We start from the raw sequence: 24,504 nt of genomic DNA on the forward strand, positions 1-24,504 counted from the left end.
CAGAGAATTCACTTCAGGAGTGGAAGCAAGTCTTCCTCGATTCCGAGGGACTCCTATGATGATGATGCATTATCCAACCTTATCCTCCCTGCAGCCTTTGATACAGTTGACCAAATCTTCCTCTTCATTGCCACTCCTTCAATAAGTAGCTCAGTGAGACTGCCCTTGCTTGGATCCGCTCTTAGCTATCCAACTGTATCCAGAGCATCTCCAGAAATGGCTCGTCTACCTGTCTCTACACCATTACCTCCAGAGTCTCCCAAGGATCTATCCTTGGCCCTCTGCTCGTCCTCATCCACATGCTGCCCTTTGATGACAGTATATGACATGGAGTCAGCTTCTATATTTATGCTGATGACACCCAACTCTACCACCTCTCTCGACACCGATACCGGCACCGCCCACCCGCCCCCTTAGCCAACCTCTGTTGTCCAATCTTCAATGAGCTACAATTTCCGTCAGTTAAACATTGGGAAGACCAAAGTCATAGGGGTCAAAATTGGTTATGGCTGTTTGAGATGGTGTCGCCGGCCGAGTGCTGATTTTAACACCGGGCATTAGGTGAGGCCTCAATTTGCTAAATTCAGTTTTAACTCCCAAAGATGAGAGGGCAGTGCTAAAAAGTGGCGTTGCACACTCATCCTCGGCGCCAACAGGGCGGAAGCTCAGGAGGCCTACTCAATTTCATAATGGGAGACTGCCACCATGCTAGGAAAAAAAAAAACAGAATGGAAAAAAATAACTAAGACTTCTCCGATCCCCACACCCACTTCCCCACTCTTATAACTAATGAAATATGCAGAAATGAGAGCGAGAAAAACAAAGTTTCCTTTCTGGGCGATTGCACCCAAGAACCGCTCGTTAACCACCACTTTTTTCAGGCTGTACGGCAGCCGTACAAAGCAAATATTGCGACAGGGGCATTGTACGCTGGATGATGTCACCATGTAGGTGGTGTTAGTCGGCGCAGCGTTGCCTCTTGGCGCCTGTGCCAAAGAGCCGACTCAATTTCAGCCAGGGCATGGACGCCGCTTAACGGCAATGGTAGGCCTTTGCCGCCATCCACCAGGCGTCCACAACCCAATTTCGACCCCATAGTCTTTGGCTCCCACCACAAACACTGTACCTTTGCCACGGATTCTATCCTGTTCACTGCCAAAATCTAAAGATTAACCAGACTGTGTGGAATGGTGTGTCCCGGTGTGTCCCATCTGACCCCAGGCTGAGCTACTGGCCACATATTCACTCAATCACAAAAACCACCTACTTCCACCATTGTCGCCTTGCCCGCCTCTGGCACTACATTAGCTCATTTGCCACGGAAACCATCAACTATGCCTTTATCACCTCTAGACTCAACAATTCTCAAACTGTCATCAGCCTCCCATCTCCACTCTCCATAAACTCTACTGCCAATATCCTATCCCACGCCAAGTCCCATCATCCCTGTGCTTGCTGAACACCACTGGGTATCAGACCTCCAACGCCTCAAATTTAAATTTCTCATCCTCTAATTTAAATCCCTCTATGGTGTTTCTCCTCCTGATGTCTGTAACCAGCTCCAGCCCTACAAACCCCCTCCCCGTTACTATCTATTCCTCCGACTCTGGCCTCTTGTCCATCTTCACCTCACCATTGGCAGTCATGCCCTCTGCCACCTAGGTCTCAAACTCTGGAATTCTCCAGCTAAACCTGTCTGTCTCCTCACCTCCTCCTTCTCCTTTAAGACCCTCCTTAAAATCCACCTCTTTGACCAAGCTTTTGGTTACTCCTCCCAATGTCTCCTTCTTTGGTTGGCGCCCACTGTTTTGATATTGCCACTGTGATTACATTGGGACATTTTTCTACGCTAAAGGTACTGTATAAATGCAAGCTGTTGTCGCAAAGCAAAGATACAGTGTTACCTTTCTGCTACTAGATGCCTTCAAATGAGATATACAATTAACAGGGCTCCTTCTGGTGTTGAACAATACCATTACAAAATTTTCATTTGTTATATTGGCGCAAAAATTTATACCACCCCCCAATAAACAAATCCCAGATGGCAGACGTATGGAATATCACATGTGTTTCATTATATACCTTTCATGTTTAAATTAATTTTTCCAATAGGACAAATAATACTGGGTACTCATCGTATCAGTCCCTCGGAATCAAAGCAGAAAGGAGCAGTGCCCACAGAGCCTACACTGTACACTAATAGGCAGATAATGTAACAACTTTTATTCATATAGCACCTTTAGCGTAGTAAAACATCCCAAGGCGCTTCACAGCAGGGTTACACGACAAAACAGATAAATTGGACATCGAGCCACACAAGAAGTAATGACAGCAGATGACCAAAAGCTTGGTTAAAGAGGTAGGTTTTAAGGAGCGTCTTAAAGGAGGAAAGAGAGGTAAAGAGGTGGAAAGGTTTAGGGAGGGAGTTCCAGAGCTTAGGGCCCAAGAAGCTGAAGGCACAGCCACCAATGGTTGAGCAGTTATAATCAAGGATGTTCAAGAGGGCAGAATTTGAGGAGCGTCAACATCTCGTGGGGGTTGTGAGGCACAAAGAGATTACAGACATAGGGAGGGACGAGGCCATGGAGGGATTTGTAAACAAGGATTCGAATTTTGAAATCGAGGCGTTGCTTAACCAGGAGCCAATGTAGGTCAGCAAGTACAGGGGTGATGGGTGATCGGCACTTGGTTCCAAGTTAGGACACGGGCTGCTGAGTTTTGGATGACCCCAAGTTTACTTCGTGTAGAATGTGGGAAGCCAGCCAGGAATGCTTTGGAGCAGTCAAGTCTAGAGGTAACAAAGCCATGGATGAGGGTTTCAGCAGCAGAAGAGCTAAGGCAGGGGTGGAGGCGGGCAATGTTACGGAGGTGGAACTATACGGTTTTAGTTATGCCGGGGATATGTGGCCAGAAGCCGATTTCAGGGTCAAATATGATGCCTAGGTTGGGAAAAGTCTGGTTTAGCCTCAGATAGATGCTAGGGAGAGGGATGGATTCAGTAGCTCTGAAACACAGTTTGTGGCGGGGGACCAAAGACAATGGCTTCAATCGTCACAATATTTAATTGGGAGAACATTTCTGATCATTCAGTACTGGATGTCAGACAAACAGTCTGACAATTTAGAGAAGTGGTGGAGAGGTAGAGCTGGGTGTCATCAGCGTACATGTGGAAACTTACTCCGTGTTTTCAGATGATATCGTCAAGGGGCAGCATATAGATGAGAAATAGGAGGAGATCAAGGATAGATCCGTGGGGGACACCAGAGGTAACGATGTGGGGGGGGGGGGGGGGGGGGGAGGGGGAAAGAGAAGCCATTGCAGAAGATTTTCTGGCTACGATTAGATAGATAAGAATGGAACCAGGGAAGTGCAGTCCCACCCAGTTGGACGATGGAGAGGCGTTGGAGGAGGATGGAGTGGTCAACCTCGTCAAAGGCTGTAGACAGGTCCAGGAGGACAAGGAGTGATAATTTACCTTTGTCACGGTCATAAAGGATGTAATTTGTGACTTTGACGAGAGCCGCTTCAGTGCTGTGGCAGGGGCAGAAACCATATTGAAGGGATTCAAACATGGAGTTCCGGGAAAGATGGTCACGTATTTGGGAGGCGACAACACATTCAAGGGCTTTGGACAGGAAAGGGAGGTTGGAGATGGGGCAGTAGCTAGCAAGCACAGTGGGGTTCAAAAGTTGTTTTTTTGAGGAGAGGGCTAATATCCGCAAATTTTTGAAAGAGAGGGGGACAGTACCCGAGGAGAGAAAACCGTCAACAATGTCGGCTAACATGGTAGCCAAAAAAGGAAGTTGGATGGTCAGCAGTTTAGTGGGAATAGGGTCAAGGGAGCAGGACGTGGGTCTCATGGACAAGATGAGCACGGAAAGTCAAGAGGGGAGATCAGAGAGAAACTAGAGAAAGATGCAAGTTTAGGGCTGGTGCAGGAGGGAGCTTTTGAGGAAGTTTGGCCCAGTGGGCTAGGGGAAGGAAAGGAACTCGCAGAAGCAGTTGATCGGATAGTCTCAATCTTTGAGACAAAGAAGTCCATGAGCTCCTCACACATGTTGTTGGAGGAGAGTGTGGTGGAGACAGGGGATAGGGGTTTAAGAAGACCATTAGCAATAGAGAATAGTAGCTGGGTTTTATCTTTGCATTCCAGAAAGATCCTGGAATAGTGAGCAGTTTTTACAGACAAGAGTAGGACTCGATAATGCTTTATGTGGTCGAGCCAGATCTGGCGGTGAATGGCTAAACGAGTTGTCTGTCACGTCCATTCAAGTCTGCGTCTCTTGAACTTGAGGAAGCAAAGATGAAGGCTATACCAGGGAGAATGACCAGGGTAAGAGAAAGTAATGGTTTTAATAGGGATTAAGGCATCAAAGATGGTGGTGAGGGTGTGCTTGAGCAGATCGATAGCTGCAGAAATGTCATGGTGAAGAGGGCCAACAGTTGAACAGTTTGGAGTTGATAAATGCAATTGCAAGAGCTTTTCCCCTGGGAGGATGCAGAAGGAAGTAGGGTTGGATGGGGAAGGGGGATGTGAGTGGAGAGCGGTATATAGAAAAATAGAAATTTACAGCGCAGAAGGAGGCCATTTTGGCCCACCGTGTCCGCGCTGGCCGACAGAGCCACACGGCCCTCGGTCAGCAGCCCTGAAGGCTACATAGAAACCTATGAACAAGGAACAATGGCGGAAAGACAAAGAGCACCCAGCCCAACCAGTCCGCCCCACATAACTGCGACACCCCTTACACCGAAACATTCTACACTCCGCCCCGACGGGAGCCATGTGATCTCCTGGGAGGCAAAAACCAGATTTAAAATCCAGGCTAATTGGGGGGGGTGGAAAAAATCTGGGAAAATTCCTCTCTGACCCATCCAGGCGATCAACCACACAGCCAATTTTAGTATCATCTGCAAACCTTAATCATACAAGGAAATGGCCTTATCTGTAATTGACACGGTAGGAATAGCGAGGCCTCGAGAGATGGCAAGGTCAAGGGGGTGGCCGTGAATATGAGCTGAGGAATTCACATTAAGGGAGGACAGGATGGTAATGAATTCAGAGGAGAGAGAGAGAATGATGAATTGAGATGGAGGTTGAAATCACTGAGGATGAGAGTCACTTGGTGCAGATGCTGAGGAAGGAAAGCAGTGAGGATATAACTGTGATAAAATATAAAATATAACCAGTAAGGCAAAAGTTGTCACACCTCTTAACTATGCTCTTGCTTTAACATTCAAAATAATTCAACAAATGGTTAGGCAACATTAACTCCTAGAATCTGTAACAACTAAATGTTATATTGGCAAAACAGTATACAATGTTACACCCTTAAAAGCCAGTAAGAGACTGCACAATTGGTTATAAACTGTGGTAACATACAAACTACCATATATTAAACTATGCAACAAGACAGAGTGCAGAATTCATCCCACAAGGGAGCAGTTATAAATAAACCAAGTGTTACAAATATAAGCTAGTTGTACAAAACCATATTTGTGAACGTATTAAGTTTCAAGTATTTTAATTCAATAAGTATTGTACATTATATTTTACTGGGCTAGTATAAAATCTGGACTCCACTTCATTACCTCCCACGTCTGTGAGGTAGCTTTTCTGACACTGAAATTCCAGGAATTGGATTCAAATTTAGCAGTTATGGACAGGTCCAACAGAATATTTGGTCACTAAGCTCATTAAAGAACACAAGAACAGAAGAATTAGGAGCAGTAGTAGGCCATACGGCCCCTCAAGTCTGCTCCGCCATTCAGTAAGATCATGGCTGATCTTCGACCTCAACTCCACTTTCCTGCACTATTCCCAAATCCCTGGATTCGTCTGGAGTCCAAAAACCTAACTATCTCAGTCTTGAATATATTCAAATTTCTGAGCATCCACAGCATTTGGGGCAAAGAATTTCAAAGACTCACAACCCTCAGAGTAAAGAAATTCTTCCTCATCTCCATCTTAAAAAGCAGCCACTTATCCTGAAACTATGCCTAGTTCTAGACTCTCCCACCAGGGGAAAACAAGCTCTCAGCATCTACCCTGTCAATCTACTCAGAATCATGTATGTTTCAATGAGATCACTTCTCATTCTGCTAAACTCCAGAGACTATGGGCCCAAGTTTCCACACGATAAAAAACGGGCGCCCCTCCAAGCTGGGCGCCCGTTTTTCGCGCCTAAAAATAACTCGCGATTCTGGAGAGCCCTGCAGCTCTTTGTCTGTTTGGCGCGGCGCCCAGGGGGGCGGAGCCTACACTCGCGACGATTTTGTAAGTGGGAGGGGGCGGGTACTAATTAAATTAGTTTTTTTCCTGCCTGCAACCCTGCGCATGCGCGTTGGAGCGTTCGCGCACGCGCAGTGTGAAGGAAAACATTGGCACTCGCCCATTTTTGTAGTTCTTTGTAGCTGTTTAATTTTTGAAATTTTTTTAATAAAAGCACATTGCCATCAGCACATCAGCACTGAGGCTTCCTGCAGCCTTCTCACTGTCTCTCCCCCCCCCCCCCCCCCCCGCTGCGTTCGGGCGGGCCCGCACTCCCTCCCTCCCGCCGTCGGGAACGGCTTCCTCCTCCCCCCCCGCCGTCGGGAACGAACGAACGAACTTGCGAGGCTGGCTGAAGCACTTTCACACAGGTAGGAAGATGGTTTATTTAATCTTTTCTTTGCTTATAAATGTTTATTCAGGTTGGATTTATTTGTATAATATTTGTATAAGTATAAATAAGGATTTATTGTAGAATTTAATGACTTCCCTTCCCCCCCCACCTCCCCCCCACCTCGTTCTGGACACCTAATTTGTAACCTGAGCCTGATTTTTTAATGTGTAGAACAGGTTTTTTCAGTTCTACAAAATCTTCACTTGCTCCATTCTAAGTTAGTTTGGAGTACGTTTTCACTGTGGAAACTTTGAAATCAGGCGTCAGTGGCCGGACACGCCCCCTTTTGAAGAAAAAATTCTGTTCCAAAGTAGAACTGTTCTACCTGACTAGAACTACAGAAAAAAAAGTGGAGAATTGCAATTTCTAAGATAGTCCATTCTCCACCAGTTGCTCCTAAAAATCAGGCGCAAATCATGTGGAAACTTGGGCCCTATAGGCCCAATCTACTCAATCTCTCCTCATAAGACAACTCTCATCCCAAGGACAACCCTTTCATCCCAGGATCAATCTAGTGAACCTTTGTTGCACCACCTCTAAAGGCAATTATATCCTTCCTTAAATAAGGAGACCAAAACTGTGCACAGCACTCCAGGTGTGATCTTACCAGAGCCCTGTACAATTGCAGTAAGACTTCCTTACTCTTGTACTCCAACCCTCTAGCAGTAAAGGCCAACATACCATTTGCCTTCCTAATTGCTTGTTGTACCTGCATGCTAACTCTGTTTCTTGTACTAGGACACCCAAATCTCTCTGAACACCAACATTTAATAATTTCTCATCATTTAAAAGTTATTCTGTTTTTCTATTCTTCCTACCAAAGTGAATAGCCTCACATTTCCCCACATTATACTCCATCTGCCACCTTATTGTTCACTCACTTAACCTGTCTATCCTTTTACAGGCTCTTTGTGTCCTCCTCACTTCTTAGAAAGCTAGGTGGGAAAGTATCAGCAAACTTGGATACATTGCAATCAGTCCCTTCATCCAAGTCTTAATATAGATTGTAAATAGCTGAGGCCCAAGCACTGATCCTTGTGGCACCCCACTAGTTACAGCCTGCCAATCTGAAAATAACCTGTTTATCCCCTACTTTGTTTTCTGTCTGTTAACTAATCCTTAATCCTTGCTAATACCTTACCCCCAACCCCATGTGCCCTTATCTTCCTTAACAACCTTTTATGTGGCACCTTTTGGAAATCCAAATATATTACATCAACTGGTTCCCTTTTATCCACCCTGCAAGTTACATCCTCAAAAAATTCTAAGAAATTTGTCAAACATGATTTCCTTTTCATAAAACCATGTTGACTCTGCCTGATCACATTATGATTTTCTAAGTACCCAGTTACCACTTCCTTAATAAAGGATTCCAACATTTTCCCGACAACTGACGTCAGGCTAATTGGCCTGTAGTTCCCAGTTTTCTCTCTCCCTCCTTTCATGAATAGCGGGGTTGCATTTGCTACTTTCCAATCCGCTGGGACCTTTCCTGAATCTAGAGAATTTTGGAAGATCATAACCATGGCATCCACTATCTCTGCAGCCACCTCTTTTGGAACCCTAGGCCATCAGGTCATGGGGATTTGTCGGTTTTTAGTCCCATTATTTTCTCAAGTACTTTTTCTCTACTGATATTAATTACTTTAAGTTCCTCGCTCTCATTAGCCCCTTGGCTCCCCACTATTTTTGGTATACTTTGTGCCTTCTATTGTGAAGACAGATACAAAATATTTGTTTAAAGCCTCTGCCATTTTCTTGTTCCCAAATATAATTTCTCCTGTGTCAGCCTCTAAAGGGACAGTTACTTTTGCTACTCTCTTCCTTTTTACATATTTGTAGCTCTTATAATCTCGGTCTTATACTTCTTGCTAATTTACTCATTCTATTTTCTCTCTTTTTAATCAATTTTTTGGTCATCATCTACTGGTTTCTAAAGCTTACGATTATTCTTTGCAACATTATAATCCTCTTCTTAAAATCTAATACTTATTTAGTTAGTCACGGATGGATCACTTTTCTCGAAGTTTTTATTTCTCAATAGAATGTATATTTGTTGAGAATTTTGGAATATTGCTTTAAATGATTGCCACTGCTTATCTACCGTCATACCTTTTAATCTAATTTCCCAATCTACTATAGCCAACTCACCCCTCTTAACTATATAATTTGCTTTTAAGTACAAGTCTCTAGTGTCGGATTTAAGAATGTCACTTTCAAACTCTGTGAAATTCTATCATATTATGATTATTAGTTCCTAGAGGATCCTTTACTAATTAACCCTGTCTCATTACACAAAACAAGATCTAAAATAGCCTGTTCCCTTGTCGCTTCCATGACGTATTGTTCTAGGAAACGGTCTTGAATACATTCCATGAACTCGTCCTCCAGGCTACCCTTGGCAATTTGATTTGCCCAATCTATATGCAGATTAAAGTCCCCCACGATTATTGTATTACCTTTGTTACAAGCTCCTATTATTTCTTGATTAATACTCTGTCCAATGGTATAGCTACTAAGAGGGGACATATAAACTGCTCCCACCATTGTTTTCTGTCCCTTGTTATTTCTTATTTCCACCCATACAAATGTTACTTCCTCATCGTCTGAGTCAAGATCCTTTCTCACTATTGCCCTAATGTCACCCTTAGTTATCAAGGCTACCGCCCCTCCTGTTCCAGTCTGCCTGTCTTTTCGATAAGTCAAGAATCCTGGAATATTTAGCTCCTAACCCTTCACCTTGCAACCATGTCTCTGTAATGGCAATTATTAAATCATACCCGTTTATCACTATTCGTGCCACTAATTCGTCTACCTGGTTACGAATGCTTCATGCATTCAGGTAAAGCGCTTTTAGTTTTGACCTTTTACTATTATTCCATGCTTTCATCTTATTCGCTGATGCACGATTACCTTTAAACTTTCTCTCACTTCCTGTCACATTGCTTATCTTTACCCAAATTGCTCCATTGCCTTGACCTTTCTCTTTAGATTTCTAAATTTCCCCTCACCTGACCTTTCTCTCTCCTTTTTAGTTTAAAGCCCCATCTACAGCCCTAGTTATTCGATTCGCCAAGACACTGGTGCCAGCCCGATTTCATCATCAAAGGCAGTCCCTCGGAATCAAGGAAGACCTGCTTCCACTCCTAAAGCGAGTCCCTTGGTGGCTGAACAGTCCAATACGAGAGCCATAGCCCCGGTCACAGGTGGGACAGACATTTGTCAGGGGAAGGGGCGGGACTGATTTGTCACACACACCTTCTGCTGCCTGTGCCTGACCTCTTCACGCTCGCGGCATTGAGATTCGAAGAGCTCAATGCCCTCCCGGATGCACTTGCTCTACCTAGGGCGGTCTTCGGCCAGGGATTCCCAGGTGTCAGTGGTGATGTCGCACTTCACCAGGGAGGCTTTGAGGGTGTCCTTGTAATGTTTCTGCTGCCCACCTTTGGCTCGTTTGCCGTGACGGAGCTCCGCATAGAACAATTGCTTAGGGAGTCTCGTGTCTGACATGCGAACTATGTGGCCTGCCCAGTGAAGCTGATCGAGTGTGGTCAGTGCTTCAATACTGGGGATGTTAGCCTGGGCGAGGACACTGGTGTTGGTACGCCTGTCCTTCCAGGGGATTTGCAGGATCTTGCGGAGACATCGTTGGTGATAAATCTCCAGTGACTTGGTGTCTTCTGTACATTGTCCATGCCTTTGATCCATATAGGAGGGCAGGTATTACTACAGCCCTGTAGACCATGCTTGGTGGTAGATTTGAGAGCCTGGTCTTCGAACACTCTTTTCCTCAGGCGACCAAAGGCTGCTCTGGAGGCGATGTTGAATCTCCGCATCAATGTCTGCCTTTGTTGATAAGAGGCTCCCAAGGTATGGGAAGTGGTCCACGTTGTCGAGGGCCGCGCCTTGAATCTTGATGACTGGCAGTGCTGTGCAGTGAGGACAGGCTGGTGGAGGACCTTTGTCTTACGGATGTTAAGCGTAAAGCCCATGCTTTCATACGCTTTGACTATATCTTGAAGTTCAGCCTCAGAACGTGCGCAGACATCGTCCGCATACTGCAGCTCAACGACAGAGGTTGGGGTGATCTTGGACCTGGCCTGGAGGCAACGTAGGTTAAACAGCTTCCCACTGGTTCTGTAGTTTAGTTCCACTCCAGCAGGGAGCTTGTTGATTGTGAGGTGGAGCATGGCAGCAAGGAAGATTGAGAAGAAAGATGGAGCAATGACGCAGCCCTGTTTGACCCCGGTCCGGACGTGGATTGGGTCTGTAGTGGAACCGCTGGTAAGGATCATGGCCTGCATGTCATCATGGAGCAGGCGAAGGATGTTTACCAACTTTTGGGGGCATCCAAAACGAAGGAGGACGCTCCAAAACCCCTCACGGTTGACAGTGTCAAAGGCCTTTGTAAAATCAAAAAAGGCCATGTATAAGGGCTGCCGCTGCTCTCTGCATCTTTCCTGCAGCTGTCGCACTGCAAAGATGATGTCCGTTGTGCCCCGTAGGGGACAAAATCCGCACTGTGATTCCGGGAGGAGCTCCTTTGCCACAGGAAGACGATTGAGGAGAACTCTAGTGACAACCTTCCCAGTGGCTGATAGCAGGGAGATTCTCCTGTAGTTGCCGCAGTCGGACTTGTTCAAGATGGTCACAATCACTGCATCTTTGAGATCTCCCGGCATGCTCTCCTCCCTCCAAATGAGATGAGGTCACGTACCTGCGCCAACAGCGCCTCTCCGCCATACTTTAGCGCCTCAGCAGGAATTCCATCCGCACCCGTAGCCTTGTTATTCTTGAGCTGTTTATGGCTTTGCCTACCTCGTGCAGCGTTGGGGTTTCAATGAGGTGGTGGCGAGTCGCATGCTATGGGATGGAGTTGAGAACACTCAAGTCAAAGGCAGAGTCTTTATTGGGGCTATGTTTATATCGATGATGGATCGGATTAGGCGATGGTCCTTCCAGCAGTCGTCAGCTCCAGTCATGATGCGGGTGATGCGCACATCCTTGCGATCCCTGGCTCGGACAATGACATAGTCGAGCAGGTGCCAGTGTTTGGAGCGAGGGTGTTGCCACGATGCCTTGTATTTATCCTCTGGCGGAACAGGGTGTTGGTGATGAGGAGTTCATGTTCTAGACATTTTGTCAGGAGTAGGGTACCACTGGAGTTGGCTTTCCCTACCCATTCTCTGCCAATAACGCCTCCCCAGAGGGCTGTGTCTTTGCCGACCTTGGCATTAGTCACCTAGGAGGATCAATTTGTCGCCCGCGGGGACACGGGACAGGGGTGTCTCGAGGTCGGAATAAAAACCCTCTTTAGCCTCATCCGTTGCATAGAGTGCTGGGGCGTAGGCACTGATGACTGTGGCGCATTGGTTCTGGGATAGGGTACAGCAAAGAATCGTGAGGAGTTCGTTAACCCCGCAGGGCGAGTCTTTGAGGCGGTCGACCAGTTCATCTTTGACGGCGAAGCCGGTTCCATGAAGGCGGTGTTCTTCCTCTGGTTTTCCTTTCCAGAAAAAGGTGTAACCTCCACCATGTTCCTTGAGCTGGCCTTCCCCTGCCCACCGGGTCTCGCTTAGGGCGGTGATGTCAATGTCAAAACGTCCAAGTTCCCGGGCAACTATGGCAGTGCGGCGTTCCGGCCTGTTGCTATTGGAATTGTCCATGAGGATCCTGACGTTCCAGGAAGATGCCTGCGCGCGAGTTCTTTTAACGTGGGGTGGCCACTGCACACCGACAACCACACGGGCTTAGATGAGCACGGTCTTGGTCCAGTGGCAAGGGGGTCCAAGACGATTGGAGACCAGGCACTGCTGTATAAGCCTAATTGCCTACGGTGAGGTGTTGGCCGCAAGCTCGGCACCGAGTAGCGCCATTGATGGTAGATGGCCCGAGGCTTGGTTGGGGGGCAGGCATTAGGAAGGTCAGCTGTCCGCTGGGGTTCCGAGGGATGGTTTGGAAGGTTTCTTCCAAGGTTAAACATTTCCCCAAAGGTTTCCAGCCCGATTTAAGTGGAGACCGTCCCAACGGAACAGCTCCCACTTTCCCCAGTACTGGTGCTAGTGCCCCATGAATCGATACCCCTTTCTACCATACCACTCTTTAAGCCAGGCATTTATCACTCTAATCTGCTTGTCCATATTCCAAATAGCGCATGGCTCAAGTAACAAAACAGAGATCATTACCTTTGAGGCTCTGCTTTTTAATTTGGACCCTAGCTCCTCAAACTCTCTCCACAGAACCTCATTCCTAGTTCTACCCGTCATCGGTTCCTACGTGGACCACAACAACTGGATCCTCCCTCTCTAAATTCTTCTCCAGCCGCGAGGAGATATCCTTTGCACCAGGCAGTCAACACAGCCTTCGGAACTTCCAATCGTGGCTGCAGAGAACAGTATCTAAATCTCTGTCTATACTGTCTCCTACCGCTACGGCATTCCTTTTCACTCCCCCCACTTGAATGGCCTCCTGTACCATGGTCAGTTTGCTCATCCACCCTGCAAACATTGCCCTCATCCACACAGGCAGCAAGAACCTCATACCTGTTGGATAAGGGCAAGGTCCAAGGCTCCTCCAGCACTATTATTTCTTGATTAATACTCTGTCCAATGATATAGCTACTAAGAGGGGACATGTAAACTACTCCCACCAGTTTTCTGCCCCTTGTTATTTCTTATCTCCACCCACATAGATGTTACTTCCTGATCTGAGTCAAGATCCTTTCTCACTACTGCCCTTATGTTATCCTTAATTATCAAGGCTACCGGCCATCCTGTTCTCCAGTCTGCCTGTCTTTTCGATGTCAAGTATCCTGGAATATTTAACTCCTAACCCATGTCACCTTGCAACCATGTCTCTGGGGACCCCTTATCTGCCTGAGTTGCAGTCACACACTCCTGTCCCTGATCACTAACCAGACCTCCAATGTCTGTACCTTGGACTCCAGCTCAACAACTTTTTTAATTTGTTTGTTCACGGAATGTGGGCATCGTTGCTAAAGCCAGCATTTATTGCCCATCCTGAATTGCCCTTGGGAAGGTGGTGGTGAAAATGGCCTTCTTGAACCACTGCTGTCTGTGTGATGAAGGTACTCCCACAGTGCTGACTTTGTTGTTGCAGTTTGGTACAACTGCCATTTCAGAAGGCAGTTAAAAGTCAACCACATTGCTGAGGGTCTGGAATCACATATAGGCAGACCAGGCAAGGATGGCAGATTTCTTTCCCTAAAAGGACACTAGTGAACAATTTGGGTTTTTAACGACAATTGGGCAGTTTTATGGTCACCATTACTGATACTAGCTTTTTTTAAATTCCAGATTTATTTAATTGAATTTAAATTCCCCCAGCTGCCGTGGTGGGATTTGAACTTGTGTCTCCAGATTATTAGTCCAGGCCTCTGGATTACTAAATCCTGCAACATAACCACTATGCTACCATACCCCTACCTCTGTGCTGAAGTTCCTCAAGTTACAAACACTTACTGCAAACTTGGTCATTGACTATTCCAATTCCCCATCCCAGACAGTCGACATATTACAACAACATAATTAAACCGCAGAGCACAACAGAAGATACTGGTTCAAAACCCCTGTACGTACTACAATGGGGCCAGGCACCTTCCCACCCAGAAGAGGGAAACAAAGAAAGAGCCTTCATTCCTCTTGAGTGCTTAAGAGGATTTCCAGATGCCCGAGAAATAGTTTCCTGCATTGCCAGATATGTACTGTCAATCCACAGCACGAAGCAACCCATAATTCAACTGTCTCAGTCAAAAGGACACTTGGACAGTTGCTATAAGAAATAGCAAAATATCACACTGGCACAGTATGGGTTGGTTTTTTAATGTTGACATGATTCCATATTGGTGGGCTAAAGTACAGGGTGCTCTGTGTCAAGCCATGCTTGAAGCCAAAACTGGGTGCAAAAAGTGGAAGTGTTCCAGTCTACACTATTATTGCTCCTTAACTCAAGAACAAACTCTCACCAAACAATGCAAATTTAAAATTGGCAATCGATATCCATTTAAAAAGAGGCAACCCTGATAAGTACAAATTTCAGCCTAACACAATTTGCATGGTTTGTACTACAACGTGAAGGAAGCTCCTCACACTGCAGCACACTCACACAAGAACTGGAATGTTTTCACACCCACTAGCTTAGTCACATTCCCATTACTGCTGGCCAGTTTACAATAATAGTTCGTATTATAATAGTAAAACTACAATTCTGTACAAAATTTAAAATTCAGCTTTTGAAAGTCTGAGTTAGTTTGTTTAGAGGAATGTTTTTCATTCTTTTGAGGGTCACAATCCCAACAAACATGTCGATTAAGCGACACGCTCAGGAATGTTTAAACACCTTGCACCATGGGGGACTTGTGCTTCCCACTGCTGTTAAATATCCAGATCTCAAATGTTCATTGAGGACAGTTGTCTTTGATTTGTGGAATAGCTATTTAGTATAACTTTTGAGAATCGGAAAACCGCTTTAGATTTCGAGATGCGAGCAATCTTTCTCTTCTTTTCCTACTGGAACTAGGAAAGCAAGGATTTTGCTGATTCATTGTTCAGCAATCCTCACCTGCGGCTACTGAGGGGAGGCCGGGGGGGGGTTGAAATAGACAAGTGTAATCCCGGGCTTTTGTATAACTTATGCGCATTGTAGCATTTTAATTTGGACTCCTTTACCCAATCACATATCTTTGGAAGCCTGTTGAGGCAGGCTGACTGCAAATCTAGGCAATAGTACTTTCAGGCAAGCAAGTATGCCTGATCGGAAAAGTGACTCCGGCATGGCACGTGGCTTTTATTCTGATCAATTACCTGCTTTCTGTGACTTAATAAACTGCTTTTGTTTTATCAAATATTCAAAAAAAGGTGGTCCTGACCATGCTCTGAGGAAGTCTAGCTGCTAGATAGAGTCTTTATTTTGCTTTCCACCCCCACCATGAGCTACAGCTGCACAAAACAACCCACAAGGGTTGCCACAAGCTGTTTTTTTTTTTTAAATGAATATCTATTGCCAATTTTAATTGGAAATACCATGGCCACTGTATTTTCCCTGCCTGTGGATGTGAAGCGTTAGTTTTTGAGGTTCCTTTTATGTTGCCTGGCCTATAAATAGATATCACCTGAGGGGTTGTTTATAACTTTCATACAATTGCTGATTATGTTAGATCACTTGTCTGTGTTTTCCATACACCCAAGTGCACAATTTCCTTTTGTACTCTGCATGTAGGGAGGACCAAATGCATTAATGTTGACCATAATACCCTAAAGTCACTAGAGGTTGTTTATATAGGTTGAACCTCCTGTATCTGGGACTCCCTTATCCGGCACCATTCCCAGCCGCGCCGACATGAACAAATTGAAGTCCTTCCTCGTTGCCGACTCAGACTCCTGCAATCGCTGGCCTGACCCTATGATCCACCACCTCCCCTCCCCCCACAGTCTCTCTGTCGCACTCCCAGCCACAAGCCAGCCAGTCCCGATAATCCCCTTGCTCAGTACCTGTACCATCCAATTTAACATGGCCTCCCCTCGTCCGGCAAAATCTTTTATCCGGCACAGGCCAGGTCCCAGATAAGAGAGGTTCAACCTGTACAAGTGTTTTTTCAATAGTTTTTTTTGCCAAGGACCACAGTGACAAACAATATGTTGCTTGAAGGACACACTCAAAAGTGCTACCACATACTGATCCACAGTGACAGGGTTTGAATCCGTGCTTGCAATTCCACACACAGTAACCAATCTCAAACTGGACAGTAGCAATTCTCATGGAACATTATGACGAATGTCTTCCAGTTCAAACTCCTTGAATCTGACCTCCCATTACTTAGCTTATTATGAATATTTACCCATCAAAGTACTTGTCCTTTGGATGAGCTTTATTTATATACAAAATCATGCTGTTAGGAGGGTGGAGTTGGTGAGGGCAGGGGGTGATAATTCAATAACTTTTGTCAGCAACAAGCTACATGCCATTGAACAGCTTTGAAGGGGTGAGTAAAACACATCTTGTTCTCTACACTACAGGTACCTGTGTTTGTGGGTTTGAGGGAGTGCCCCCACCAGCCGGTCTCACTTTTGTGGTCTTACTCAGGGCCTTCTTCTGCTGTAAAGCGATTTTATATTTAGATTCAGCATTCCGATATTCTTTATCGTGAAAGAGAGAATCTGCATGGTAGACAAGTAGCTGATACTTCTGCACTGGGGAGAATAATTCTCTAAGAGCAAAGAACAAACAAAGCAGAATTAGTGCATCTGTGAAACAACTTGCAATCTTTATTTGATTGATATTTTGAGCCTTATTTTTGCATGAAGATCACAACTACTTACATCACATACATTTTCTAAGATAATCTTATTTTAACCATAAACCTGTTCATTTTCCTTTAGAATTTAACCAAATTTAGAATTGTACACATTCCTTCCAAATACTTCCCCACTTTCCATCTAATCTCCACTAATGCACACAGTTGGAGGAAGTCCAAGGAGCAGGTTCCCCAGAAAATGTAGAATTTTGACGAAATACCTGTAGTGCATTCTGACTTGTTTCCCCAATCAATAGATTTGATAGGTTTCTATGGCAACAAGGTAGAGCAAGGCAGTGAATGCCAATCAAGTTACAAAAGTAGAACAGTGTAGTGCTGTTTTAATGGGGGTTTTAACTATCTGTTTATTAACTGGTCCGATAATGGGCAGGCAAGTTCAGAGGGAGACAAGACTGAATTATTTGTTGATTGTCAATTATTGCTTCCCTATTCAATATATTTGGGAGAGTACTAGAGAACATTTATTAGAGTATTAGATTTAGTACTTAACAGTAATCCTGAGACGATATCCATCTGGGCAACAGTGCGTATTGTATTGATAGATTTCAGTTAAATTAATGCTGCTGATAACTTAGTGCTGTATCCAAGTGCTAAATTTTCACTTATGAAGTTGCATTTTATAGTGCCTTTCATATCCATGTGTTCCAACGCACTTCACAGTCAATTAATGACTTTTGACATGTAGTCACTGCAGTTATGTAGGCAAATGGAGCAGCCAATTTGTATACAGTGCAAAGACCCACAAACAACAAAGAGAGAATGATCAGAATTTCTGCTTTAGTGATGTTGATTGGGAGATAAATATTGGTAAGGACACCAAGATATCCCCTTGCTGTTTCTTCAAAAAAGTGTTACGGGGTCTTATGCCCACCCGAATAGGCAGCCTTGATTTAACATCTCATCTAATAGATACACTTCTGATAATGTTACACTCCCTCAGTACTTCATGAAATTTCAGCATAAATTGATGTGCTCAAGTCCTAGAGTGGGGTTTGAACCCAAAATCTTCAGATTCATTGAAGTTACATTGGAGTATGGTGTTAATGCGAAAATTACTACCCTATAGAAGACAAATTTAATTTATTTTATATATACTGTTAGACAAGCAGGTTTCATAGTATAGTGAAGTCTAAATGGCTAAATAGAGAGGTTGGTAGGGAAAGTAATCTAAAAATTTATTTCAAATCTTAATAAAAGGTAAAATTGTCTAGAGAGGAAGGACAGTTATTGAAAAAGGGAGAATAACTGAAGTTGAAGTTGCATTTATTGCTAGTTGTCCCAAGTGTATTTTCAATCATGGAGTGCGGACTAGAGTCAAGTGTAGGCCAGACTGGGTAGGAGTGGCAGGTTCCTTTCTCTGAAAGACATTTGTGAACCAGCTTTAATGGTAATTTTACTGCCGCTAGCCCACAAATGACCAGATTTACTGACTTCAATTTCCCAACTTGCCATGATGAGATTTGAATTCATAACCTCTATATTGTGAATTTAGTATGATACCATCATATTTATGTATTAGGAAAGATAAAGGATATTAGAAAAAAAGAGATACTGGACAATTATTTGTGAGGCTTTGCTGTGCACAAATTGCCTGTTGCATTTGCCCATAAATAAAACTGAGTGCACTTCAAAAGTAATCCATTGATTGGAAAGCACTTTGAGACATCCTATATAATAAAGTTACATTAAATGCAAGTACCTGCTACATTTCTGTTAGAAGTCAGAAAACAATTAAAGGCGGCATTGGTGCTTTGAGGGATTTATCAGGATGGGTTAAATATGAAGATTAAAAATATGCCGAGAGTTAAATAAATTAGAGAGCTTGTATCAGTTTTCACTTCTCAATAAATGCCACAATGCCAGTAGGATGGGTGTGCAGCTAAAAACTGCTTCAATAAAAAGTGCAGAAATGGTCTCAGCTCAGATTAATGAACTTAAAGCAGTTACTGCTGCTAGACCCCCAAAATGCTTACAGCAAGCAAAGGATTGTGCATTTTAGCCACTGGCTTATGCATTCAATTGGTCATTGCGGTTCAGGCTGGTTCAATGGATTGGAGGGAGGCTCAGGTGATCCCATTACTTATGGGGATGAAATCTGACCTTGGAAACTATAAGTTTGTGATTGTGGTGTTAATTGCAGGGAAGCTGTTGTAAAACATGATATGGAATTTTATTTATGGGAAGTTTGGCCATTATTAGGGATTTCTCACCATGGCATCAGAACACATAGGTCCTACTTCACTAACCTGATTGTGTTCTTTCAGGTGGTGACCAGAATGGTGGATGATGGCAGTCCTGTGGATAATGTATATCTTGATTTCCAAAAAGTGCTCCGATAAAGTACCACATAGACAGCTATTGGAAAGAATTAGATCATATGGGATGATAGGACATATGCTATGCTAGGACATATACTATGCTAGATAGGTAACTAATTGAAATTTTGTAAGCAGAGGGCTATTAAGTAATAGAACCGAATGGCTCGTGATCAAGAGTGGAGTTATACAAAGCACTGTGCTGGGACCATTGCGATTTAGATGAGGTCATTAATGGAACTAATCCTAAATTTGCTGATATGATGTTAGTAATTTAGACCAAATCAAAAGGTTGCAGTCTGATTTGGACTAGCTCCAGTGTTGGACCCATGTGTAGCAAATGTCCTTTAATATGGACAAATGCAGGGTCATGCATTTGGGGTTGGGAAACTAAAGGCATGTTTAAACCATGCAAGTGTATCTGCTAAAGGTAACAGATCAAGAAAGGGGCCTGGAGGCAATAGCTGAACACTCATTAAAAGGTTCACAAACAAAATATTTGAGGTAGCTATAGGGAAAACAAATAGTATTTTAAGTTGTATTGCTAGAACCATCGAGTATAAATTAAGGAGTACTATATTTAGGGTATAGAAGGCTTTGGTAAATCCATTCTCGGCATAGAATCCAGTTTTGATTCCCGCATGTGGTGAAAGTTAGAGGATCTGTAGGGGAGTGCAACCAAAATGATATTTTTCTCTAGTTTCCTACATTACAAAAGTGACTACATTTCAAAAGTACTTCATTGGCTGTAAAGCGCTTTGAGACGTTCAGTGGTCGTGAAAGGCGCTATATAAAGCAAGTCTTTCTTTAGAGTTCTTAGGTTATGAGGACAGGTTCCAAGAGATAGAGCTGTTTGCTTTGGGGAACACAGACTTAGAGCAGTTTATGATTGAGGTTTGAAAAAATGAAAGGAATGGACTCAGTCATGATGAATGAGTTATTTGAGATTGATAAGCATAGGAGCAATAGAGGCGTGCATATAAAATCCACAGGCAGAGAGTAGGTTAAAGTGCCAGGAAAAACTTTTTTCCCCCCCGCAATCATCGCCTTCTGGAACAGATTACTGAAACATGTGAGGGGTATAGATTCACTCGAATGCTTTAAAAAGAAACTTGACAACTTCTCAGGAGAAAAGGACATGTATAGTTTTGGCCTTAAGTTGTTATTTGCAATTATGGGTTACCACGGTCTCCTGGACCTTTATTTGATTACCTTAGAATCAGAGAGGAATTTCCCTGACTTCTTCCTGAATTTTCTGCAGGATTTTTGCAACTCTTAGCGGATTGCATGATTAGGGGATGAGCCAATGATGTATGTGGTTGCATCTTTGGATGACATAGGCTTGATGGACCTGATGGTCTTTTCTCACTCCTCTTTTTATATGTATGAAAAATAAGTGACATTTAAGTTCATCCATATTGAGCATACCAGCCTGACCATCACTTCTCTACCTGAACAATTACTTTCTTCCCTTTCACAATGGTACCCCATTTCCTCTAATCCTCCACCTCCCAAGTTCACAAAGGTATGCTCGCTCCCTGATCTCACTGCCGGTCCCAACTGCAGCTCCCACCTGACGCTGCTGCTTCATTGCAGGAGCTGATTCTGCTGTGGACAGGAATTTCTGATCTATTGCAAAACCAGGAATTCCCATTTAGTCCCCACAAGACAGAATACACTGATAAAGAAAACCAGCATCAGGTAAAAGCTGCAGGAAGCAGCAAAAACAGCATCAGAAATAAAGCAACAATGATCCATTCCCATCCACATCCCTTGGGGCACCAAATCAACTGTGGCAGCACAAATTGTGCCACAATAGCCGATTTCCCATCTCAGCATGTGTCAAGTAGGATGATTTTCAGAACTTAATGAATAAATCTGGAGAAAAAAATTGACAATAGCGATCAATGTGAATTTTTCAGGTAAAACTTACACTTTGTATAACACCATATCACATCTCTCAGAACTTCTTAAAAAGTGCTTTGTATACAATGACAAAGAGTTGCACTGGTCTCTTCTCTTTACAGATGAGTATTGATCAATCTGTTTGTTTCAGAATTCTAATATTTGCAGTTTTTTTTCCCCACATACAATGAAATACATTGAAGTGCAGTAACTATCATGCAAATGCAGTAGCCAGTTTGCAGAAATCAAGACCCCACAAACAGCAATGAGATAAATGTTTAGTTTTTGGGTGCTGCTGGTTGAGGAAGGCATGTTGGCCAGGACACCAGAACTTCTTGTGTTCTTTGAACAAAATCACAGGATTTTTAACATCTCCATGACTTGATGTCTTTATTTTATTTTCCTCTCCCTGCCCCACATAAAGCACCTTGGAATGTTTTCCATGTTAAAAAGGTACTTTCTTAATGCAGGTGGGACCCTAGGTTTAACACTTTATCTGAAGGATAATCCCTCCAATAATGTACCCCTCCATCAGGCGGCCTGGGAGCAGCGTGGCAGCATACCACTACAGGGTACAGCGCGAGCAGGAGGGCAACGGCTATGAAGAGGGTGACTGGATTGGACATCACCATAACCCAGGTTGGTGATTGGAGCGTGGGCAGGTACAGCAGGAGCGGCGAGGTCAAGGCGAAGGAGCGGTGAGAGATTGCAGAGCGATGTGATCAGGGCCCAGGAGAGGCATGAGTTCAGGGCTCTTAAGAGGTGAGGGCGCAGGGGCAGCACGGGTCAGCCCACACTGCGATATGTGTGCGCACTAGGTCCGTGCAACAGAGCTGGTCTCCAGTCGTCTTGGTTAATCCTTGCCACTGGACCAAGACCTAGCTCTGTCAAGCCTGTGTGGTGACTGGTGTGCAACGGCCACCACACGTCAAAAAAATCCACGCACAGGCATCTTCCACCCTTCAATATGCAGTTCGGGACCTGGAATATTAGGTCCTTCATTGAAACACCTGTGAACTCATTGAACTCATCCCCTTTTGGCGTGGAAGCAAGTCATCCTCGATGTGAGGGACTGCCCAAGAAGAACGCCATCAGTGTTAAAGTGTCAACAAACTTGCATTAAGAAAGTACCTTTAACATAGAAAACATTCCAAGGTGCTTTACATGGGGCAGGGAGAGGCAAATCAAATAAAGAGAGATCAAGTTATGGAGAGAGTTAAAAAAAGGTGACTTAAAGGTTGGCCAAAAAAAGTGAACAGGCACACATGTCTAGAGAGGGAATTCTAGAGAGGGAATGCCAGAGTGAGGCCAAGGCAGCTGAAAGCTCTGCCACCAATGGTGAAGCAAAGCAAGGGTAGGCTGCAGAAAAGGGCAGAATCAGAGGCAGTTGTAGAGATAGGCAGGCAAAGCCAGGGAGAGATTTGAAGACAGCAAGTTTAAATTCAAGCAGCAAGTTTAAATTCATTGTGCTGGGGACAAGGAGCCAATCGATACAGCCTAGATTACATGTTCAAGTCTTGGAGGCCATTTCAGCCATTGCGAGCTTCACATCAAAGCTATCTAGTTCAATTTTCTGGTCTTTCCTCAAACTTTCAATATTTATAGCATCACAGAAACATGAACCCATTCTAATTCAGAGGTGACAATAGTATATCCATAGTCCTGAACACTTAAATACAATCAAAGAATTGTATTGTGACATCCCCAATTCACAGCTCAGGCAGTGATACTGGCAATTCTTGTAAACCTGAACCGCGTTCATCTTCCCAAGAGGGAACTAGTTAAACAATAACTATAACACACTTATATTTAACCCGAATACCCGAATAGTGTTAGTGTGGGAGCAAAGTGGGGGGGGTCACATTTTTTAAAAAAACAGGTTGCACTTTAAAACCAGACCGTCTTAGTACTGATGGGAATCTCGGATACACAGAAGCAATCGGAACCCAAACATGTCATTCACGAGGCAAGAAACCTCGCCAGCAGCCACTTACGGGTTGTTGTCGCTCATGGTCAGTAACAAGCTGCTGAGTAGCCTCACGTTGGAGTACAGGCCAGCGGCCACCATATCCCGGACGTGATCGATAACGTTCATCTTCTGCTGCCAGCGAAGTTCTCGGTGTGAACCCGACACCAAACTAGCACATCAAAAATGGCGCTGCGGGCCTCCGCATCCGGAGCTGCCCGATTACTGCCTGAAGAATAATAATAACCGCCCGTCCTGGTTTATGTACTGTAAATATATAATTTAACTCAGATTGCTTGTAACTTCGTTGAAAGGGAAAATAAATCATAATGTACAAAGTTTTTAGTAATATATAATTAATATAATTAACTATATAATGTATTAAATTTTAGTAATATATAATTAACTATATAATGTACTAAATTGTAGTAATATAATTAATGATCATTTACTACATTTTAATAATATAATTAATAATTAACTATATAATGTACAAAATTTTAGTAAAATATAATTAATCATTCATGATATAATGTACTAACTTTTAGTAATATAATTAAAATATTAACTATATAATGTATTAAATTGAGTAAAATGTAATTAATGTAATGAACCATATAATGTACTATATTTTAGTAATATATAAAGTTAACATAATGAACTATATAATGTACTAAATTTTAGTAAAATATAATATAACGAACTATAGGAGGGGCAGTACTGAAGACACTGCACTGTCCATCTTTCGGATGAGACGTTAAAACGAGGCCCCGTTTGCCCTCTCAGGTGGACGTAAAAGATCCCATTGTCATGTATTCTGCAATCATTGTGACCCATGTATAAGCTGACCTAAGTTGGACACCTTGAGAACATTGACCACAAGGGGGTGAACTTGTGGGAGACACTCCTAACCTGGACCTTCAGGTATAAAAGGAGAAACTCCACCCACCTTCATCACTTGAGGTCCACTTGAGGACCAATAAAGGTAACTGGTCACAGAGTGACCTTCTATCAAGTATGGGCCTCGTGTGCATTTATACTGTATAGTAAAGACATATCATTGGCGACGAGAAACTGGGATTTAAACCACGCGAACATAGCCGCTAGCAGCACAGAAGAGAGGTACTGTGTTGGTGATGATTGGGACGACTTTATTGAGAGACTACAGCAAAGTTTTGTCACTAAGGAATGGTAGGGACAGGATTCGGCAGACAAACGCAGGGCTCATCTCCTGACAGTTTGTGGATCCAGAACGTACTCACTGATGAAGGACCTTCTAGTGCAAGAGAAGCCAGCGGACAAGACGTTCGAAGAGCTCCGTAA

General features: G+C 43.9%; 1 protein-coding gene across 2 annotated transcripts in view; it reads right to left on the bottom strand.

Annotated features, from left to right (window-relative positions):
- anapc7 (anaphase promoting complex subunit 7) overlaps positions 1-23,972 on the bottom strand; it is a 54,952-nt gene extending 30,980 nt beyond the window's left edge. For both annotated transcript variants that reach the window (XM_070887839.1, XM_070887838.1), the window contains exons 1-3: positions 23,886-23,972; positions 23,210-23,410; positions 16,701-16,887 (exon numbers count right to left, since the gene is read on the bottom strand). In XM_070887839.1, the coding sequence (XP_070743940.1) occupies positions 16,701-16,887; positions 23,210-23,310 (288 nt within the window). In that variant the 5' untranslated portion in view covers positions 23,311-23,410; positions 23,886-23,972. The remainder of the gene's footprint in view (positions 1-16,700; positions 16,888-23,209; positions 23,411-23,885) is intronic.
- Positions 23,973-24,504: the final 532 nt, after the last annotated feature.

This window comes from Pristiophorus japonicus, chromosome 8, assembly GCF_044704955.1.
Source record: "Pristiophorus japonicus isolate sPriJap1 chromosome 8, sPriJap1.hap1, whole genome shotgun sequence".
NCBI lineage: Eukaryota > Metazoa > Chordata > Chondrichthyes > Pristiophoridae > Pristiophorus > Pristiophorus japonicus.